General features: G+C 56.2%; 1 protein-coding gene across 7 annotated transcripts in view; it reads left to right on the forward strand.

The window, feature by feature from the left end:
• Positions 1-21848, forward strand: part of PTK2B (protein tyrosine kinase 2 beta) — a 115474-nt gene that overhangs the window by 53160 nt on the left and 40466 nt on the right. For all 7 annotated transcript variants that reach the window (XM_039528889.1, XM_039528893.1, XM_039528886.1 and 4 more), the window contains exon 2: positions 9745-9992. In XM_039528889.1, coding sequence (XP_039384823.1) covers positions 9786-9992 — 207 coding nt within the window. In that variant the 5' untranslated portion in view covers positions 9745-9785. The remainder of the gene's footprint in view (positions 1-9744; positions 9993-21848) is intronic.

Raw genomic sequence — 21848 nt, forward strand, 5'->3', positions numbered from 1 at the left:
TCTGAGTCGGAGACCAGTGCTCCATCTGCTAGGCTACACTGCCTCTCAGCTGTGTATGTTCGTTTCCTTTGCTGTGCTCTGCTGATGCCGCTCAAGGCTGACTTGAATCACCATCCATCCAGGGGACCCCACACTCACCTCTGCCAATGCGTCTCTATCCTATCCGCCAGCTCCTCTCCCCCAGCCCTGGGCTCCCCATGCAGCTCTCCTAGTGCGCCCCACTCTTGGTCTGCAGTCCTACACACCTCCTCTTCTATTCCGGGCTAGCTGGTGTTATGTGGATCTAGGCAGAACAGCCGAGGGAACGCTCCCTGGAAAACAGCCTTGCCTTGGCGAGGGGAGAGAGGCTCCGATGGCCTGACAGATCTAAATCCACCTCACATTTCAGCTCGCGTTATAGGAAGATCGACACTCTTCCAGACCACCTGGCTCCCCGACTCCTGCTCATGAGTTTCAGAAATGCCACTGGAACTCAGTCTCCCCGAGCGTGGCACTCCGTCTCCCTTGGTGGGGGCATTACACCAGCTGCTGTGCAAGAAACCTGCACAGCTCACACACAACGAGGCGTGCTCCTCAGCCTGCCAGTCTTCCAGGGCTGGGCTGGGAAAAGCCGGGAAGGCCTCTCCCTCAGCAGTTTGATCCCACCAGCTGCTGAACGCTTCCAAACTCCTGGGAGTTGAGGGTGCTCAGCACTTTGCAGGATTGGGGCCTTTTCTACCCAGGCCTGTCCCTGTAAGGTGGTTCTTAGGATTGTCACACAGACCTCTGCCACTTGAGCTCAAGATGAACCCACCAGCAGTAGTAGGCTTTTATCCTCTAGTGGACCAGCCACTGGACAGGGACACAAAACACACTGCCACCATGTTACACTTTGCATTGATCCCATCCTCAGCTCTAGCTATGTGAGATGGGGACTAACGCTTTTGCCTTTCCCACGTTCCCCCACTAATGATGGCTCAATCCGCCAAGCCTGAGTAGATTTCCTGCCGTTGCTTGAATTTATGCAAGCCAACCACAGGTGCAATTCCCTTTTGAGCTCCCTTATCCTGACCAGGAACAGCAGCCTTGAGGCTCAAGTTAGATTTCAGTGTCCGGGTTCTCTGTTTCACTAATTTTGGTCTGAAATTCCACACTGATTATTGCTGTTTTGCTAATTTCTTTTTAATTAACCCGTGTCGCTGTGGTTGTTCCAAAATGTAGATCTCGTGAAAACGTGAGGCCGTGACGCTATCTCAGCAGAGATCCAGCCTCAGATTTACAAAGTAGAGAAGCAAGAGGGGGAAAAAAAGAGACTAAATAGAAGGGTTTCTGTGTCATTTCCCAGACACAATTGTTTGCAAACAATGAAACATTCTCTTGGAATGTTTGCAGCCCAAACATGGGTGGCTGATCAATTGACTGTGTAGTTGACTATGAACTCAACTTATCTGCAGTGTTGTTATAACCCTGTTGGTCCTGGGATATTAGAGAGACAAGGTGGGTGAGGTAATATCTTAACTTCTGGAAGAAGTTGGTCCAATAAAAGCTATTATAACCCACACCGTGTGTCCCTATAAACCTAAGTGATACTCACTTCGTTAATTCCCAAGCTGATGGACAAGCAGAGTGTTAAAGAATCAACAGCAAACTGGATGATTAAAAGAGAGAGAATTTTAACCATCCATGGTTATTGTTATTGGTAAGACTGGCAAGAAAATAGGTTTAACAGTATGCTGTAATGAAAAGTAAGTGTATGGATGTATGTGTGTGTTACTATTGATCTCTGCTGGATGAGGTAAGAACTGCACAATTGTGTCTCCTATGCCCTGTACTGCCAATTGATAATGGAGATTCTCTTTTTGCTTGAGCAGGAGGCTCCGAGTTCTATCCCTACTGCTGGCATTAGATTCCAAGTGGTAGCAGAATACAGCATGGAGACAAATCCCTATTTATATGTTGGCATTGTCTCTTTAAGTGCAGACAATTAAAACAGAACAAAACCCAACCTCCAAAACACAAAAGCCGGTCCAGTGCTAAACAGTATAAACACACCTTGCCTCTCAGCCTGAAGGCCACCCGCTGGGCTCTGCCAGGCGGTCGAGGGGAGAGGAATCCAAAAAGAAGGAGCTGTCAGTTAATGTGGGTGAGCCTAGCTCTTGTGTTGGGAGACATTTAAGTTGGTATGGGAGCATGGCGAGAGCATCTTCGTTAGTGGATGGTCCCCACTGGGAGGTGGCTGCACAGGTACTGGAGGGACGGGGGTGGGCAGGATACAGAGGTTTAGGAATTAATTCCAGGGGGCACACGTACGTCAATGGTTAATGCTCTGTTACTAACGGAGTCCCTGCTGCACTGGCTTTCGTAGGTTGCTGTACTGGGGGGGTGTTGCCACAGGGGTCCGTGCTGGCATGTGAAGACTGGGCTGTGCTGGCTTGTGACAGTTCAGTGGGACTGGGATTAGGCTCTCCCTGAACGTCAGTGTAAACCAGAGGCCTCGGGGCAGCCTTGCAAGTGGTTGCTTGCCTCAGTTTCCCTTTTAGCGCCCCCCAGTAACTCCATGGAAGCTTCTCCCCGAGTCCATTTTCATGGTTTATGAACAAAACCGAGTCCAAAAGTCCCAAAGTGTAGCCCCTATCCCGCTCGTTGCCCTTAGAAATCGCATCATCGTTTGGCCTTCTTTCAGCCCTCCAGGGCCCTTGGCTCTGGCTTAGAACCAGCAGGCAGCTGCTCCCTGGCCTGCAGCCTTCTCCAGCTGACCGGACACTGGACCTGTTCACCCTTCTCGCCCACCTGGGCAGGGCTGAGGCCCGTGGGCGGCTGGCGGCATCAGGGAAACTTGCCCTCGGGCCGTGCCCATTCTGGGCCAAGCAGGGGCCATCCCCCGGCACCCAGCTGGGTCATTGTGGGGGATTTCAAAGGAGCCTTTTTGAAAAGAGGAACGTGCTGAAGGCAGAATGGAGGCTCCCCGCCCCAGCTCTGCACCCTGAAAAGCAGGCAGCAGAAGGAAGCGTTTCGAGGAACAGATGGAGACATTTCACTGGCACGAAACGGAGAAGCGGGAGGATGGCTGCAGCCCACTGCGGCTCTTGGGAAGCGGCTGTACTTGTTAGGAACGGGCTCGGAGATGAGCGAATGTCTCCGTCTGCCTGGACGTGCTGTCGCAGGTCGGCCTAGTTCACGTGGCTGGGTGTCCCCCTTGTGCCCAGCCTCAGGCAACGGGGCTAGTGGCCTGGCTTCTCCCCTCGCCTCATGCCTGGCCCGGCTCTCGGGCCCACCCCGCCTCATCCCCGCAAACACTGCTCCCTCAGTCGTGTTCCCTGTGACCAGCACTGCCCCCTCGCCGCCTTCAGCATCTCCCACGTGCGCCCAGCGCCTGGCCCTCCGTCTCCAGCGCACTGACGCGTCTCTTGCCCTCCTCCACTGACTCACCTGGCGATTCCCTCCGTGACTTTCTGCTCCCGGCCCCTCGGCAAAGTACGTCCCTCCATCAGCCAGCCCTGGCTCATCCCTCACGGGCCTTTTCTCCTCCACCGCCGGCAAACACCCCCCGCCCCATGCGCCTGTCAGCTTCCTCCATTGCAGGTGCCTCTCGTCCTCCTTCAGCTCTGCCCCAGTCCTGGCCAAACAGCAGCTTCCTGCAGGTCTGGGCGATTCCTACGCCCCCAATCCCAGCCGATCGCTTGCTGCTTTTGACTCTCTAACACCTTCCTTTGTCTTGACTCCCTCCTGCTTCTCCACTTACTGTCCTGTCTCCCTTCTCCAGGTCCCCCTCCTCAGTATACCCGGCTCAGCCCATGACACCCCATGGGCAGGTGGAACTAGCTGGCACTGGCTCGGAATAGTTATCATTCTGAGAGAGAGAGAAAGAAAAGAGAAATTGCCGTTGCATCTATGCATGAAGGCCGGATCCTCAGCTGGTGTAGATCCATTGACAGTGACAGAACTACACTGATTTACATCGGCGGAGAAACTCTCTCTGATTGTATCCCACTCTTTCAGCCCTTGGATGTCACTTATCTTCCTCTGGGACAGGGGCTGTGTCCGTTCCCCATTCAGCACAATGGGGCATCCGATCCCAACACGGGCCGCTGGGTGCTACCGTAATACACATAATAAATACTGTAAAAGCAGCAAAGAATCCTGTGGCACCTTATAGACTAACAGACGTTTTGCAGCATGAGCTTTCGTGGTGAATACCCACTTCTTCGGATGCAAGTATCCACCCACGAAAGCTCATGATGCAAAACGTCTGTTAGTCTATAAGGTGCCACAGGATTCTTTGCTGCTTTTACAGATCCAGACTAACACGGCTACCCCTCTGATACATAATAAATACTAATACATAGTAGTAATATCCCCTGCTACACGACACGCCCATGACCTGACCTTTCGGCCAGCCACGCTTTGTATCAGTGCTGTCACCCGCTCTTTCGCTGTTGTGTTGCCGATAACAGCTGAGCACTCTGCAAACGTCGGCATCACACTCCAGGCTGTGGATTGCTGCCCAGCGATAGCTACCCGATGGCGGGGCCTTTCGTCCCTGTAGGGCAGGGATCTCAGACTCAAATCACCACGAGGGCCACATGGGGACTAGCACATTGGCCCGAGGGCCGCACCACTGACACCTTTTCATAGAAAGGTACAAAAGCCCCGCCCCCACTCTACCTCTTCAATGAGGCCTCGCCCTTCCCCGCCCCCATTCCAAACCCTTCCCCAAAGTCTCCACCCCCTCCCCAGCCCTATTCCAACCCCTTCCCCAAATCCCCGCCTCTTCTCTGCCTCCTCCCCTGACTGCGCGGCTCCCTGCTCCTCCCCCCTCCCTCCTGGAAAGCGCTAAGCACCACCAAACAGCTGTTTGGAGGCGGGAAGTGCCTGGAGCAGGGACGCGGCGTGCTGCGGGGGAGGGGTGCTTGGCGGCCGCAGGAAATAACTCAGGGCGGGGGTGCGGGGAGCTTGGCGGGCTGCATGCAGCCCGCGTGTTTGAGACCCCTGCTGTATGGGAAATAACTGGCAACTAGCCACATGCCAGCAGCCCTGCCTTTGAGGTCCAGAGAACACACCACCTTCACTCCGGCTGGTCGTTTCTTGGCCCAGGAGTCCTGCTTCCCATGGTTTCCTCTGTGTGAGGCTCCACTTCGCCTGCGGTGATGTGTCCTTTTCGGAGAGCTCCTTCATGCCTCACGCATGCGTCCGGGGTGAACAGTGTCAGGGTATAAACAGCAGCAACCAGCTGGGTTTGGCGTGGCAGGTAGGACAGCGGCTGTGCACTGGAGTGTAATGTCGTTATCAAAACGAGAGGTGGAAAAGACCTAGGAGTTTGCCCAGTCCATCTCCCCCGGCCAGGGTGGGGATGCAGTGGAGCTATTTCAGTGGCACAGAACATGCTCCGTGAGGTTTCTGTGGACAGGGGCTCACACAGAGGTACATATCCACAGGTTTGGTAGCTTCAGCAATGCGCCAAGTGTGCTAGCCAGAGCACTCGGACACATCAGAACCCAGAAGTCTCACGTGCCAAGGCTTCACTTGGAATGATGCCGTATTCAAGATGGAGAAGATCTGTTCGGTCACCTGTAGCCCCAGGCTGCCCAGAGGATTCAGGGGGCCTGAGGCAAAGCAATTTTGGGGGGCCCTTCCATAAAAACCTTGCAATACTATAGAATTCTATATTCTCATGGGGGCCCCTGTGGGGCCCAGGGCCTGGGGAAAATTGCCCCACTTGCCCCCCCCCCGGGCAGCCCTGTGTAGTCCCTCCCCTTGGCCCCCTTTGGTAGCTGGAATCCAGCTACTCCCTTGCAGAACACGCACCTTAGCTGAAATTCAGCCATCCTCTTGCAGAGAAATGCAACTAATGCACCTTAGCTGAAATTCAGCCATCCTCTTGCAGAGAAATGCAGTGCATGCACTTTAGCTAGGAACCAGCCATCCTCTTGCAGAACAATTGAATGCATATACCTGCTGGGATTCAGCCATCCTCTTGCAGAACAATGCAATGCATGTGTCTTAGTGGAGATCCAGCCTCACTCTTTCAAAAGGTGGCTCGATTGTGAGCGATATTAGAATTTTCAGTATTTAAACTCTTGTGATTGGTCAGCAGAGTCGCATGGTATTTTTTCTGTCTCTCAGCTGGATAAGGGCACAAATTCTCCCGTGTGCAAAAGAATTTGAGATTTGGTTTGAATGACTCCTCCTGAGGGTGACGTCGGCAGGGACACACCCAACAGTGAATACAAACCGGAGTGGATGGTGGGGCATCATTTTTCAGTAGCACTGGCCCAATTCTGCTTCAATTCCTGCTTCTGCACTGGCCTCCAAATAATCCAGTCTTGGCAGGAATCCCCGTCTGTCACTGAGCCCTCTCCCTGCTGTGCATTGGGGGAATAGCGACTATCAACCATTTAGAATCATAGAATCATAGAATATCAGGGTTGGAAGAGATCTCAGGAGGTATCTAGTCCAACCCCCTGCTCAGAGCAGGATCAACACCAACTAAATCATCCCAGCCAGGGCTTTGTCAAACCTGACCTTAAAAACCTCTAAGGATGGAGACTCCACCACCTCCCTAGGTAACCCATTCCAGTGCTTCACCACCCTCCTAGTGAAAAAGTTTTTCCTAATGTCCAACCTAGACCTCCCCTCTGCAACTTGAGACCATTGCTCCTTGTTCTCTCATCTGCCACCACTGAGAACAGCCGAGCTCCATCCTCTTTGGAACCCCACTTCAGGTAGTTGAAGGCTGCCATCAAATCCCCCCTCACTCTTCTCTTCTGCAGACTAAAAAACCCCAGTTCCCTCAGCCTCTCCTTGTAAGTCCTTATTGTGCTCCAGGGAGTTCTCTCCCTAGGCTGATTGATCCTTCTTTTCCCGCCTCATTATCGGAGGTGATTTACATTTCAGGCCGAGACATTTGGCTTTAATTCGAACTAGGACAAGCGAGAGCTGGTCGCTGGTCGTCAGCCTGGGTTGTTTCCCTTAATGCTGGTGAAAGGTCATGGGTCGGCTGTCCCAGCGACTGAGCGTGTGCAGTTGTAGGACAAGCATTCCACACTTCCGGCTTCAGCTTCACCCTGAATGGACGGCTATAGGGTCACTTGGTCTCCAGGGCCTCTCTGGGATTGTCAGTGTCTTGAATTTAGTAAGGCTTTTTACACAATCATTCCTGACATTCTCATAAGCAAACTAGGGAAATGCGATCTAGGTGAAATTACTATGATGTGGGTGCACAACTGGTTGGAAGACTGTTCTCAGAGAGTAGTGATCAGTGGGTCACTGTCAAACTGGGAGGGCGCATCTTGTGAGGACTGACAGGGGTCTGTCCTGGGTCTGGTACTATTTAATATTTTCATGAATGATTTGGATAATGCAGTGGAGAGTAGGTTTATAAAATTGGCAGATGACACCTCGCCGGGAGAGGTTGCATACACTTCGGCGGACCTGATTAGAATTCGAAACAACCTTGACAAATTGAAGAATTGGTCTGAAGTCACCAAGATGAAATTCAGTAAAGACAGGTGCAAAGTGCCGTACTTACAAAGAAAACATCAAATGCACAACTCCAAACGGGGCAGTACTGGCTAGGAGGTCATATTGCTGCAAAGGGCTGAGGGGTTATAGTGGGTCACAAATTGCCTATGAGCCAACAACGTGATGCAGTTGTGAAAAAGGCTAATATACTTCTGGGGCGTATTAACAGAAATGTCACGTATAAGACATGGGAGGTAATTGTCCCGCTCTGCTCGGCACTGGGGAGGCCTCAGTTGGAGAACTGTGTCCAGTCCTGGGTGCGACCCCGTAAGAAAGAAGTGGACAAATTGGAGAGAGTCCAGAGAAGAGCAACAGAAATGATCCAAGGTTTAGAAAACCTGACCTGTGAGGAAAGGTTAAAAAAAAGGACATGTTTTGCCTTGAGAAAAGACGACTGAGCGGGAGTCCTGATAACAATCTTCAAATACGTAAAAGGCTGTTCTAGGGAGGGCGGTGAACAATTGTTCTCTGTGTCCACTGAAGGCAGGACAAGAAATAATGGACTTAATCTGCACCAAGGGACGTTTAGCTTAGACATCAAGAGAAAACTTGCTAACTCTCAGGGGAGTTAAGCTCTGGAACAGGCTTCCAAGGGAGGTTGTGGAATCCCCGTCTTGGGAGGTTTTTAAGAACAGGCTGGACAAACTCCTAGTCTGGGTTTACTTGGTCCTGTCTCAGCACAGGGGGCTGCGTTAGATAACCTCTCCAAGTCCCTTGCAGCCCTGCCTTTCTGTGATTCCATGAAAACACTTCCCTCTGCTGTCCTGGGAAAACAGTTCCTCTTGGGCAGCTGCTGTGTGAGTTAGCTGCTACCCTCCACCCCAGAGGTGGCTGCATCTCAGTGGTCTAGTTAGTGAATCATTTTGAGATGAGAGAGATTGTTCATCTGTGTGTGCTTCCTGGTTCTGCCGGGCCCCGTCATAAGAAATCAAGGCAGCTGTGACTCACAATCAACTTTGGCATTGCGGGGGTTTGTTATAAAGGGGAGCTGCAAAGATTTTGTTCAGGGGAACAGGAGGGCCAGATGGTAAAGCCCATGAACTGGCACGCAGGATCTGTCCGTAGGATTGATTGCAAGAGCATAGCTGTCCGCACTGCCTTGTTATTGTAGGGTTGCTTGTGAGCGCCAGGCCGTGCCCATTGGCTTGTTTCCTGTAGGGTTGCTGAAGAAGGCTGGGAAATGCACCATTTTGTCCTTCCGCATAAAACCCCAAATCCAAAGCCATAGCCGGGGGCTTGGGCTGGACTGACTAAAAAGAAGAGGGGAGAAAAACAAGGTTGGGAGGATCACAGTGGGTCAGGCTTTCGGCCGTAGTTTCCCAGCGCAGGAAGCTTCCGGCCTGGGGCACGTGGAGAGGGTGGGGGGAGCTGGGTGTGTAGATCAGAAAGCCCAGGGTGGGGGAGATCTGATCCTGTATGAACAGGAATGCTGCAGAGCAGCCATCAGGTCACATCGGCCTGGCAGCCCCTGGAACGGCGAGCGTAGCAGATCACGACTGCGCCTATATCTCTGCCCACCTGCCGTGTGCTGGAGGGTGCAGGCCCAGCGGGCTTGTGCCGCTCCCGTTCAGGAGCCCTGTGCTGGGGGTCAGGTCAGGTCGCAGCCCAGGCCCCGGGGCAGAGGGAGCCGGGACCTTTACGCTGCCCGGGTGAAGCCGCAGCGTTTCTGGGCTACGGCCGGCAGCAGCGTCTCAGGGGAGCGGCGCCCTGCCGGCTGAGTGAGCCCACGTCATGCCCGCCTGCCCTGACAGGCCCGTGTGGAGCACACGCCTGCTTCCCAGGCTGGCTTGCCCATGCCACTGTCCCAGGCTCCCGGCGCAGGGCGGAATTGCGGAGCCTCTCACCGGCGGGCTGAAGCACAGGCCTGGGGCGGGGGTTCGAATTCCCACCGGTAAACATGGCACGGGAGCAGGATTCCTGCTTGGGGGGGAGGGGAGCTCTGGGGCTCTCCTGTATGCCGGCTTCCCCTCCCCACCCATGCTGGATGCCGTCTCCCTTCCCTGCCCCTCCACCATCCCACCCCATCTCATGTGCTTTTTCCCTGCCTCTCTCCCACTGGCCCCAGGCCAGGTTCCCCCCCTCAATCAATTCATATGATGTGGGGGTCCTGGGCCCTGGGGTGATTGCTGAGAGCCCAGCTGTCTTTTGCTGTGCTGTCTGCTGCCCTGCGCCAAGCCGGAGCCATGCAGCCTGAGCCAGGGTTGTTCCTTCTTCATTCATCCACCTGTGTCTTTGTCCCTGCAGGAGAGTGATGCTGAGCTCTTAGCAGCGCCGTGCCCCTCAGGATGTCGGGAATCCCGGAGACCCTGACCCGGCTGCGGGGGAGCTCGCTCCGGAGCCTGGGTGGGACCCTGGACCCCACCATGGTGTCAGTGCCAATCGACATGGAGAAGGAGGAAGTGAGGATCCTCAAAGTGTGTTTTCACAGCAACAGCTTCAACATGGGGAAGAACTTCAAGCTGGTGAAATGCTCCGTCTTGACGGAGATCCGGGTAAGTGGGGCGCGATGCAGGGTCATGACAGAGATCCGCGTCAGTGGGGCGGGATGCAGTATTGTGATGGAGATCTGGGTCAGCGGGGCTGGATGCAGTATTGTGATGGAGATCCGGGTCAGTGAGGCGGGATGCAGTGTTGCGATGGAGATCCGGGTCAGCGGGGTGGGATGCAGTGTTGTGATGGAGATCCGCGTCAGTGGGGCGGGATGCAGTATTGTGATGGAGATCTGGGTCAGCGGGGTGGGATGCAGTATTGTGATAGAGATCCGGGTCAGCGAGGCGGGATGCAGTGTTGCGATGGAGATCCGGGTCAGCGGGGCGGGATGCAGTGTTGCGATGGAGATCCGGGTCAGCGGGGCGGGATGCAGTGTTGCGATGGAGATCCGGGTCAGCGGGGCGGGATGCAGTATTGTGATAGAGATCCGGGTCAGCGAGGCGGGATGCAGTGTTGCGATGGAGATCCGGGTCAGCGGGGTGGGATGCAGTGTTGCGATGGAGATCTGGGTCAGCGGGGCGGGATGCAGTGTTGCGATGGAGATCCGGGTCAGCGGGGCTGGATGCAGTGTTGTGATGGAGATCCGGGTCAGTGAGGTGGGATGCAGTGTTGCGATGGAGATCCGGGTCAGCGGGGCTGGATGCAGTGTTGCGATGGAGATCCGGGTCAGCGGGGCTGGATGCAGTGTTGTGATGGAGATCCGGGTCAGTGAGGCGGGATGCAGTGTTGCGATGGAGATCCGGGTCAGCGGGGCTGGATGCAGTGTTGCGATGGAGATCCAGGTCAGTGAGGCGGGATGCAGTGTTACAATGGAGATCCGGGTCAGCGGGATGGGATGCAGTGTTGCGATGGAGATCTGGGTCAGCGGGGCGGGATGCAGTGTTGCGATGGAGATCTGGGTCAGCGGGGCGGGATGCAGTGTTGCGACGGAGATCCGGGTCAGCGGGGTGGGATGCAGTGTTGTGATGGAGATCCGGGTCAGTGAGGCGGGATGCAGTGTTGCGATGGAGATCTGGGTCAGTGGGGTGGGATGCAGTGTTGCGATGGAGATCTGGGTCAGTGGGGTGGGATGCAGTGTTGCGATGGAGATCTGGGTCAGTGGGTGGGATGCAGTGTTGCGATGGAGATCCGGGTCAGCGGGGCTGGATGCAGTGTTGCGATGGAGATCCGGGTCAGCGGGGCTGGATGCAGTGTTGTGATGGAGATCCAGGTCAGTGAGGCGGGATGCAGTGTTGCAACGGAGATCCGGGTCAGTGGGGCTGGATGCAGTGTTGCGATGGAGATCTGGGTCAGTGGGGTGGGATGCAGTGTTGCGATGGAGACCCGGGTCAGTGGGGTGGGATGCAGTGTTGCGATGGAGATCCGGGTCAGCGGGGCGGGATGCAGTGTTGTGATGGAGATCCGGGTCAGCGGGGCGGGATGCAGTGTTGCGACGGAGATCTGGGTCAGCGGGGCGGGATGCAGTGTTGCGACGGAGATCCGGGTCAGCGGGGTGGGATGCAGTGTTGCGATGGAGATCCGGGTCAGTGAGGCGGGATGCAGTGTTGCGATGGAGATCTGGGTCAGTGGGGTGGGATGCAGTGTTGCGATGGAGATCTGGGTCAGTGGGGTGGGATGCAGTGTTGCGACGGAGATCTGGGTCAGTGGGGTGGGATGCAGTGTTGCGACGGAGATCTGGGTCAGCGGGCCGGGATGCAGTGTTGCGATGGACATCTGGGTCAGTGGGGTGGGATGCAGTGTTACGATGGAGATCTGGGTCAGTGGGGCGGGATGCAGTGTTGCGATGGAGATCTGGGTCAGTGGGGTGGGATGCAGTGTTGCGACGGAGATCCGGGTCAGCAGGGTGGGATGCAGTGTTGCGACGGAGATCTGGGTCAGCGGGGTGGGATGCAGTGTTGCGATGGAGATCCGGGTCAGCGGGGTGGGATGCAGTGTTGTGATGGAGATCCGGGTCAGCGGGGCGGGATGCAGTGTTGCGATGGAGATCCGGGTCAGCGGGCCGGGATGCAGTGTTGCGATGGAGATCTGGGTCAGTGGGGTGGGATGCAGTGTCGTGACAGATCTGGGTCAGCGGGCGGAAGCTCCCTCATCTGGATTTCCTCAAGCACGGCCCTGGGACACACTGCTGTGCCCTGTTGCTACCTGACGTAACAGACGGTGGCTGCATATACACAGGCAGCCTGGATTGAACCTGAGACCTTCAGTCCCAAAGCCAGAGGCTTCAGCCACGTGGGCTACAGGACCAACCGGCTGCAGCCTGAGCCACAGGCCGGTCTAGGTACTGAGGCCAGCCACTAGCGGGAGAGCGGCTCACACACGGAGCGGTGCATTGCACGGAGGCTGCGTGTGCAATAGGGCGGGATGTCCCCAATGGTCTCTTCACTCGATTGGCGTCCGAGTCGGCTCCCTGGCTGATGGCCCTGGTGAGACTACAGCTACGGCGTGGCCCGCTGGGAGCATGTGGTGGGGGCAGCCAGGAGCTGGGCCTGGTTCCTTTCTTGTGGTTCAGTGGGTTGTTCTGTGTGCGACTCTGGAGTGAGTTGCCGAGATTCTGCTGGGCTTTCGGTTCCCTTTTTCGGGCTGTTCTGGGAGAGAGCTGTCACGCCAGGGCCAGCCATGTAGCCATTCCAGGGAAGGCTGGGACTCCTCTTGGGCATGTCCTTGTCCTCTGCGCCGCAGACACGGCCTTCGCGTTGCTCCGGAGGGATTAACGCTTGGTGTCCTTTGCTGCTGCCGGCTCTAAGGCCGGGGTGCAGCCAGGGTGCTAGGCTGGGTGAGGAGTGTGGAGACGCGGCTGTGGCCAGGTCTGTGGCGTTAACTCTTTCCCTGCTAAAGCCTGCTGGGAGGCAGCATTGGGAAGCGTTGTGCCCTGTGTACCTGGCAGTGCTGAAGCGGCTGAGGCAGAAAAGCCAAGCGATCATGGGCTTGTCACTGTACCGTGCTCCGCACTGAGTAGCGGTGGACCCCATGGCTGCTGGCTGGTTTACAGAGACAGGTAATTGTGACGGAGCCGAGCTCAAACCCAGGCTGCAAGTCCGAGGTCTTAGGGACGTACAGTAGAACCTCAGTGTTACAAGCACCTGAGGAATTAGGAATCTCAGCGTTACGAATTGACCAGTCAACCACACACCAGTGTGCAACCACAGTACGCAATGAGGCAGCAACACAGACCCAAAACAAGCAAATCCAGGACAGTCCTCTGATAAACCTAAACTGCTAACGAAAAAAGGGAACGTTTAAAAAAAAAAAAGGAAGGAAGGAAACTGTTTCTTTGCTTGTTTCCTTTAAATTAAGATGGTTAAAAGCAGCATTTTTTTTTCTGCACAGTAAAGTTTCAAAGCTGCACTAAGTCAATGTTCAGCTGTAAACTTTTGGAAGAACCAGGTTTGTTCAGAGTTACGAACGTTTCGGAGTTACAAACACCCTCCCTTCCCGAGGTGTCTCTAACGCTGAGGTTCTACTGTAGTTCACGGGACTATACTGTCTTGGGGGCTTTTTGGGCTCTGCTGCTGCCTGATTGTGTTTGTGAGCTTCCAGTTCCAGAAGGCGGTGGCGGTGGCTCACCGGTCAGTTTGTAACTCTGGCGTTGGTCACTCTGAGGGGCTACTGTAGTTGGGTGGCTGGCCCGTCCCTCTGCCGCCACGGAACATTGCTAGTTTTCGCATGCTCGCTCCACCACAGCCAGTGCGGGTCCGTCTACCCGAGCTGGCCAGCACATCTCCCAGCTGCAGGGTAGATGGACCCTCAGAGCCCGGGGAGCCCTGTGGCTGAGGAATCCTTTGGACCTCTAAGGACCCATCTGCCTCTGCCGTGTTGGTAACACAGTGCACCAAGGCAGCTTTGGTAGAAGGCAGGGGAGGCAGGGCTGAAGAGTTGGGGGTGGGGATCATGGGCTGAACACTCTCCCGTCCCTTTGAAGTCCATGGGAGCTTCAGGGGCTCAGCACCTCTGCGAATCAGGCGAATGGCCCCCTAGAAGTCAGTGGAAGCTGCGGGTGCTCAGACCCGCTGCTGATCAGGCCGTTAGAGCGTCCTGCTTAGTTTGACTCCACAGGGACTTTGCCCCGGAGCCGATTTGCAGACCCCCAGAGCCAGAGCTGACCTGGCATCTCATCCCTCACGGTGTTGGGACATGCTGGGAATTCCATGAGCTGGGCCCTCTTAGGCAACCTGGGGTGTGCAGCTGTGCTTAATACCGGCCCTGGAGGCCGCTTGGTGAAGCAACACAGCCCCTTAGATCTCCAGGTCAGCAGTTCAAATCCTGCCGTGGGTCAGCAGCGAGTGGCAGTCGCTGTTGTGATGTCCCCACCCACTGACTGGCCTCTCCTCGGCAGCCTGGGCAAAGCCTGGCTAAATCAGGAAGATGGAGCTCAGCTCTCCAGATGAGGCAGGTGGGTGAAACTGGCTGTTCTGTACCTGTCCTGCCGTCGGTTCCCTAGGGCTGTGAGCCCGTCAGTCAGAAATCCACTTAACGCTCCCACCAGCCCACTTCCTGACCGAGAGGGACAGTTGAGGCATTTGTAGATCTTTGGGCTCATAGCGAGCAGTGGCCCAGGATTGATGATTATTATTTATCTCTGCCCAGTGTCCTGGCCACTTCCCAAACACCGAGGCTTTGTCTACACTGCCAATTGAATGACAAAACTTTCCTTGCTCACAGGTGCTTTAAAAAGTTTTGCTGCAGCAAGTGGCCGTGTAAACGGCTCGTGGTTGGGAGGAGCGTTCTCCTGTCGACAACGCGAACCCCGCTCGTAGGCGGTGGAAGGGTTTTGTCGGCAAACAGCATTTACACTGCCCGACCTCAGCGACACGGCCGTGTGGCCAAAAGCCGTGTCGTGTGGACAAAGCCTTAGGCTCCGTCCCTGCTCTGAGGGGCTCTCAGGCTGAGGACAGAGACCAGCGGGATGACAATAGGCAATTTACATACAATTGCGATGCAGACCCACAAGCTGCGCTGTGGCAGCCGGGCAGGGGCTGGCTTTCAGAAGGACGTACTCTGGGCAGGGTGGGGGCCTGGCAGATGAGCGCAGGGAGTCGTGCGGAGCACAGGGGCTGTGTGGAAGAAGGCAGGGGGGTGACTGTGTACCGGGGCGGGCGAGATTGGGGGCACTGGCCGAGTTGGGGGGATGGGCAGCAGCATGAAGCTTGGCTCGAGAGAGGCTGCTCAGGGAAGAGAAACGTTCCCACATCTCGTGCGGAGACGAGGCCACGAAGCCCAGAGCGAGCTACAGTAACATATGCGGCTATCGGCTGTTTGGCCGGTGGTGGAAGCAGCCGCCTGTTGGAATAGATGAGGACTGGCCTAATACACACAGAGAGGGTGAGAGCATCTGAGACCCCTGGGCCTTTTGAGGGCCCTCAGGGTGATCCCCGGCCCCGCCCTTGGCAGTCGTTCGTGGGTGGGTTTCCCCTGGTGCCGGCACAGAGTGACCATCGTGTTGCTCCCTTGTCTCCGAGCTGCTCTGTCTGCTGGGCACCCCTCAGCGCGGCACCCCAGGCCTCACCACTGCCAGCCCGAAGGAGCAGACCCAGCGTGGGGCCCCGGGACCCAGGAGATGAGCCTGGAAGGCAGCGAGACACAGACTCTGCCTCTGGGAGAGGCTCGTCCCACATACGAGGGGAGTGGGGGGGCCCATCAGTCTGGGTGCAATGCCAGGGTGTTACAGGGTGGTCTGGCCCCTTTAAGAGTCGTCATGGGGGGGCAGAGCTCCCCTCTCTCCCACGCAGCAGGGATGAGCCCTGGGACCAAGGATGGCTCCTAATGTGTCTCTGTTCCCAAGAGGAGAGAGATCAGCAGGGAAAAAGCTGCCTCTGCCCTCCCACAGCCCAGGGAGAGGAAGACAAGTTGGTGTGAGGCTGCAGCCCCAGACCGCAGGAAGGAGGGCGGTTGGATGCCTGCCCCGGTGAGATGAAGCGCTAGGACTGGGGGGCTAGACAGTCTGCAGTTGGTCAGGTGCTGAATAAATAAGACTCCGCGAAAGGGGAATCTTATTGCAAGGATGCTAGTCCTAATGTCAATTACTGCAAAGCACCTGGGAGGGAAACTGAGGCAGAGCTGCTGTGGCGCCATCCCAGGCCATGAAGGGGTGCCCTGGAGGCAGCAGCCTGGCCATGCAGGGTCTGGAGAGAGCCAACTCCTGGCCTGTTTAGGTGTTTGTGGAGGAGGGCCGGGCTATTGACTTGACCTTAGAACTGGCATGGTTGGCGGTGACGATCAGGACGCACTGGGGAAACATCCCCCGCTTAGCAGAGCGGCTGCAATGCGCTATGCCTCCAGAGGGCACCGTCTGGGTCAGCACCCTGGGCAGCACCTCGCAACAATCCCATCTAGAGGTGACCAACCCCCGGCTTGGTCCTCATCCCACAGGAAAGGGCAGAGGCTCTGAGACGTGGGCGGACAAGGACAGTCTGCAGGGCTGTTGGTGGCTAGACAAAGAGATTACGTGACTTGCCAGCGAGAGGTTCACGCAGCTGGCTGTGGATCCCGCGAGTCCTGGTGCACGGTCCCGTGTCTTAACGACAAGGCAACAAGCTGTGGTTACACCTCAGGTGTCCTGACCTTCAGCCTGTCGCTCTAATCCGCCGTCCTGCTGCCTTCCTGCTCTTGGGATAGGCCCCAGGAGACCTGATTCCCAGGCCACTGCTCGGGCCAGCAGCCTGCGCACTGAGCTGTGGGCTCTGGTGTCCTGCACGGGGAGAGGATACAGGAGTCTTTTAAAAAAGGGCTGCTGGCGCAGTGAAAAACGTTGCCAGCTTCATCCTCCCACAAGCAGGCCTGGGAGGCTGGCCGGGAGAAACGTAGCAAGCCAGAAAGCAGCAGGGTGTGATGAATCCAGGGAACAGAGTGTTGCTGGAAGGGGCTGGTGCATAGCACAGGACGTACTTGGGAACAGAAATGCAGAGGCTGCTGCGCTTTCCCTGGAAAACAGAGGCCGCAGTGAGCCCTGGGGGACTGGGGCAGAGGCGCCTTCAGATGAAAAAACCGGGGGGATGGAGAGAAACAGAGGAGAATCTCTGTAGACGTCCCAGCTGCTGGGGGACAGGGAGTCTGAGCTGTCACACTGTTGACTGCTCTGTCAGTGGCTGATCCGGGACCGGGTTCTCTGCCCACGCCCCTGGCTCCAGTGTTCCCAGCTGCGTGGGAGGGGAACCAGGCCTCTGGATTTTCCTTCTTCCCCAGGATCCGCCAGGTAGCTCGGACGAGGCCTTTCGAGGCTGGGGGTTGCCGGTGAACCGTTCGCTGAGGGTGTGGTTGCACCGCATTGTAAACCTGGGCTAGTGGATTGGGTGTTTCCCAGGCCACACTGCCTGGGCTTACAATTGCTGGACCCCGGTCCAGGCATGCTGGAACCGTGGAGGCCATGGTCCCCCCACTTTTTAGCATGGGCGTAGTTTGGGGGGCAAGGGGCTCCTTTGCCCCCCCCAACTGCAAGCCTTGGGCAGGTGCGGAGTGACGCTGGCAGGGGCTGAGCTTTGTGGCAAGGGAGGTGCTCAGTCCCTCGCCGCGAAGCAGAGCCCCCGCCAGTGGGCCTTAGGCACCCCCTCAGGATGAGTCCCTGCCCCTCTCTGTAGCCTGGCCCCTGCCCCTCCTCTCCCCCCCGAGGCCCCGCCTAGGCCATGGTAAGAGCTGCCCTGGGAGCCTGGGGGGAGCCCCAAACCCTCCATCTGCACTGGTCAGCGTGCCCCGGGGGGGCAGGGACGTGAGCCAGGGGCCGCTTTCTGGTATCCTGGCCTCCTGCTCAGGGCAGGTGGAGGATCCGGGAATCCCCACAGCGGCCCCAACTCCCTGGGAGGCTCTTACAATGGCCTGGCTGGGGGCAGGGATTCGGGGGGAAGAGGAGAAGTAGGGGTCAGGGCCCTGGAGAGGTGCAGGACCTCATGCCCCCCCACACACTTCTACCGAGGTTCTGGCACTCCTGCCGCAGTCTCACAGCCATGCTAATGCGTCCACACTATGCTACACTGACCTTCTGACTCGGCTCTGCAGCTCGAGTTGCGTCCACACTGCAAAATGACAAGGCTTGGGCTTGGACCCGAGTCGCAGCGGGACTCAGGCTCTGAACCTGAGGATCTGGGTCCTGAGCTTGCTGATTTGTGGGTGGACACCAAGAGGGCTTGGGGTCAAATCTGAGTCAGAGCCCAGCACTCAGAGGGTGAAACTTCCCCCAGCACTAGGGTGACCAGGTGTCCGGTTTTCAACAGGCTCACCTGATTGATCACCAGGATCACTTGGTGGCTCCGGTCAGCACCCCTGACTGGGCAGTTGCCTGTCTGGCTGGCAGCTCCGATCTGCCGAGCTGGCAGGCTCCCTGTTAGCCTCCTCGCTGCGTGGCTCCCGGGAAGCAGCTGGCATGTCCCCCCCTCCGGCTCCTACGCGTAGGGGCAACCAGGGGGCTCTGTATGCTGCCCCCGATCCAAGCACCACCCCTGCAGCTCCCATTGGCTGGGAACCATGGCCTGCCTGCGTCTCGTCGTAGGAGTTGGGGGTGGGGACATGCTGTTGTGTCTGGAAGCTGCTTGAGATAAGCCTCGTTCGGAGTCTGCATCTCTGACCCCTTCCTGGCCCCCAACCTCCTGTCCCAGCCCTGATCCCCCTCTTCCTACCAGTCAGGCAGCTTTCCTGGGGGGCTGGGGGCATGATGGAAGGCTGGGGAGCCAGCCTTGTAGGCGTGTTACTGAGGGGTTTGATGCGTTTGCCGCCATCGTTCGACTTTCTCGGCCACTCAGACCCTCTGTCTGCTTGCAGCACAACTTTTCAGCCAGCTCAAGCGTGCTCTAAGAACCGGTTAAACCAGGCAGCCTTCGAGAAGCTGATAAGGCAGAAGAGGTTCGGTCTGAACTGGTTTAATACCGGTGTGAATGCGTGGATCCTCCCAGCGCGTGCCAGAGGCCTTGCGAAACCTCCCAGGATGCACTGCTTCTGGGAGCGAAACCAGGGCTTGTGCCCGGGAGGCACTGCAGCTGAATTCCCAATTGGATGCAAGTGCATTGCGAATTCAGTGCCGCTGGTCCCATTGCCACGTACTGCATCCCTCCTGTAACGCACCAGGCTCTGGGTGGCTGTTGTGGCCATGACAGCAGGAAACCCCCCAGAAGCGGGGTGACCCCGTTTCACTCAGCGAGCGTGGCGTCTGCGCTTACCCTTCCGCGTCGGGCTCCTTGTCCGGGGACGGAGCCGGGGGCCAGCCGGCCCATGTGCCCTGTTGCCATGGCGACGCCTGTCTGGTGGGATCTGCGTTAAAGCTGCCAGCCCATCTCACGCAGGCCATGGGGCTTTGGGGGCCTCCCTGGGCAGGATGGGCTCCAGAGCAGTGACCCAGCGCTGTAGCCCCTTGACATTCCCCTGATCTACCACCCTACCCGAGAGCAGCAGCTTTCAGCCACGTGGCTGCAGACGAATGTTGCCATGCAGGGCCACCCCGGGGGGGGGGGCAAGTGGGGCAATTTGCCCCAGGCCCTGGGCCCCACAGGGGCCCCCATGAGAGTTTTTCGGGGACCCTGGAGCAGGGTCCTTCACTTGCTCCGGGGGTCCTGGAAAACTCTCGCAGGGCCTGGGCCCCCGGAGCTTCTTCCACTCCGGGTCTTCAGTGGCAGGGGGATCCTTCCACCGCGGGGCGGAAGGACCCCCCCGCCGCCAAATTACCGCCGAAGCGGGACCCGCTGCCGAAGTGCCGGGTCTTCCGCGGTAATTCAGCGGTGGGGGGGTCCCCGGTGCGGGTCTTCGGGGCACTTCGGCGGCGGGTCCCGGAGCAGAAGGATGCCCCGCCTCTGAATTACCACCGAAGCGGGGGCCCCCCGCCGCCGAGGCCCCCAGGTCCCCTGAATCCTCTGGGCGGCCCTGTTGCCATGGGATGAAGAAGAGGAAGAACACACAAGGAGAGGGGCACTCGGGGAACAGTGTGGTTTAGTGGATAGTGTGCTGGTCTGGACCTTAGGACACCTGGGTTCTCGTCCTAGCTTTGCCCCCAGGCTGCTGGGTGACACGTTGGATAACACTGACCTCCTGGTAGAGCGCTCTGAGCTCTCTAGATGCCCAGTGGTATATAAGAGCGAGGTGTTCTCGTGGGACGGGAAGGGATCTCGAGAGGTCATCTAGTCCAGTGCCCCATTCGGAGACAGGGCTCGGTATTATCTAGACCAATGTTTTTCAACCTATGGGTTGTGCCCCCTCCTCCCTTCGGGAAGGGTCATGGGACAGGGTTAGTGGCGTCACAAGGGCAGGGCTGGCGTTAGGGGGTGGCAAGCAGGACAATTGCCCAGGGGCTCCATGAAGCTAAGTTACATACTTCAGCCCCGGGCGGTGGGGAGATTCCTGGAGGCTTCATCACACCACATAATCGTTAATTCCTGGAGACTCCAGGAGAGTCCTGAAGTATTGGCAGCCAGTGTTGGCCCTGAGCCACCAGGGACAGAAGTCCAAGCCCAAGCTTAAGGTAGGGGGTTGCAGTTTCTTTTTAAGTCCATGGAGGGAAGCCAGCACAAAAAGGTTCAGAAACACTGATCTAGACCATCCCTGACAGGTGTTTGTCTCAGCTGTTCTTAAAAACTTCCAATGACAGAGATCCCACAACCTGCCTGGGTAATTTGTTCCAGTTCTTAACTACCCTGACAGTGAGGAAGTTTTTCCCAATGTCCTTGCTGCAATTTAAGCCCATTGCTTCCTGTCCTGTCCACAGTGGATAAGGAGAACAATTTTCCCCTCTCCTCTTTATAACAACTTTTTATGTATTAAGACTATCATGTCCCCTCTCAGTCTTCTCTTCTGACCCAGTTTTTTCAATCTTTCCTGGTAGGCCGTTTTCTAGAACTTTAATCATTTTTGTTGCTCTTCTCTGGACTTTCTCCAGTTTGTCCACATCTTTCCTGAAACGTGGCGCCCAGAACTGGACACAATACTCCAGCTGAGGCCTAGTCAGCGCGGAGTAGAGCGGAAGAATTACTGCTTATGTCTTGTTTACAACAGTCCTGCTAAAACACCCCAGAATGATGTTGACTCCTATTTTGCTTGTGATCCACTATGACCCTCAGATCCCTTTCCGCAGTGCTCCTACCTAGGCGGTCGTTTAGATTTTCAGAAAGCCTCATCCAAGGTCCCTCACCAAAGGCTCTTAAGCAAAGTAAGCTGTCATGGGATAAGAGGGAGAGTCCTCGCATGGATCGGTAACTGGTTAAAAGATTGGAAGCAAAGGGTAGGAATAAATGGTCAGGTTTCAGAATGGCGAGAGGTAAATAGTGGTGTCCCCCAGGGGTCTGTACTGGGCCCAGTCCTATTCAACATATTCATAAATGACCTGGAAAAAGGGGTAAGCAGTGAGGTGGCAAAATTTGCAGATCATACAAAACGACTCAAGATAGTTAAGTCCAAAGCAGACTGCAAAGAGCTACAAAAGGATCTCTCAAAACTGGGTGACTGGGCAACAAAATGGCAGATGAAATTGAATGTTGATAAATGCAAAGTAATGCACATTGGAAAACATAATCCCAAGTACACATATAAAATGATGGGGTTCAAATTAGCTGTTACCACTCCAGAAAGAGACCTTGGAGTCACTGTGGATAGTTCTCTGAAAACATCCACTCAGTGTGCAGCGATGGTCAAAGCAAACAGAATGCTGAGAATCATTAAGAAAGGGATCGATAATAGGACAGAAAATATCATGTTGCCTCTATATCAGGGGTCGGCAACCTTTCAGAAGTGGGGTGCCGAGTCGTCATTTATTCACTCTAATTTAAGGTTTCGTGTGCCAGTGATACATTTTAACATTTTTAGAAGGTCTCTCTCTATAAGTCTATAATATATAACTAAACTATTGCTGTATGTAAAGTAAATAAGGTTTTTAAAATGTTTAAGAAGCTTCA

This window comes from Mauremys reevesii, linkage group 3, assembly GCF_016161935.1.
Source record: "Mauremys reevesii isolate NIE-2019 linkage group 3, ASM1616193v1, whole genome shotgun sequence".
NCBI classification, from domain to species: Eukaryota; Metazoa; Chordata; order Testudines; family Geoemydidae; genus Mauremys; species Mauremys reevesii.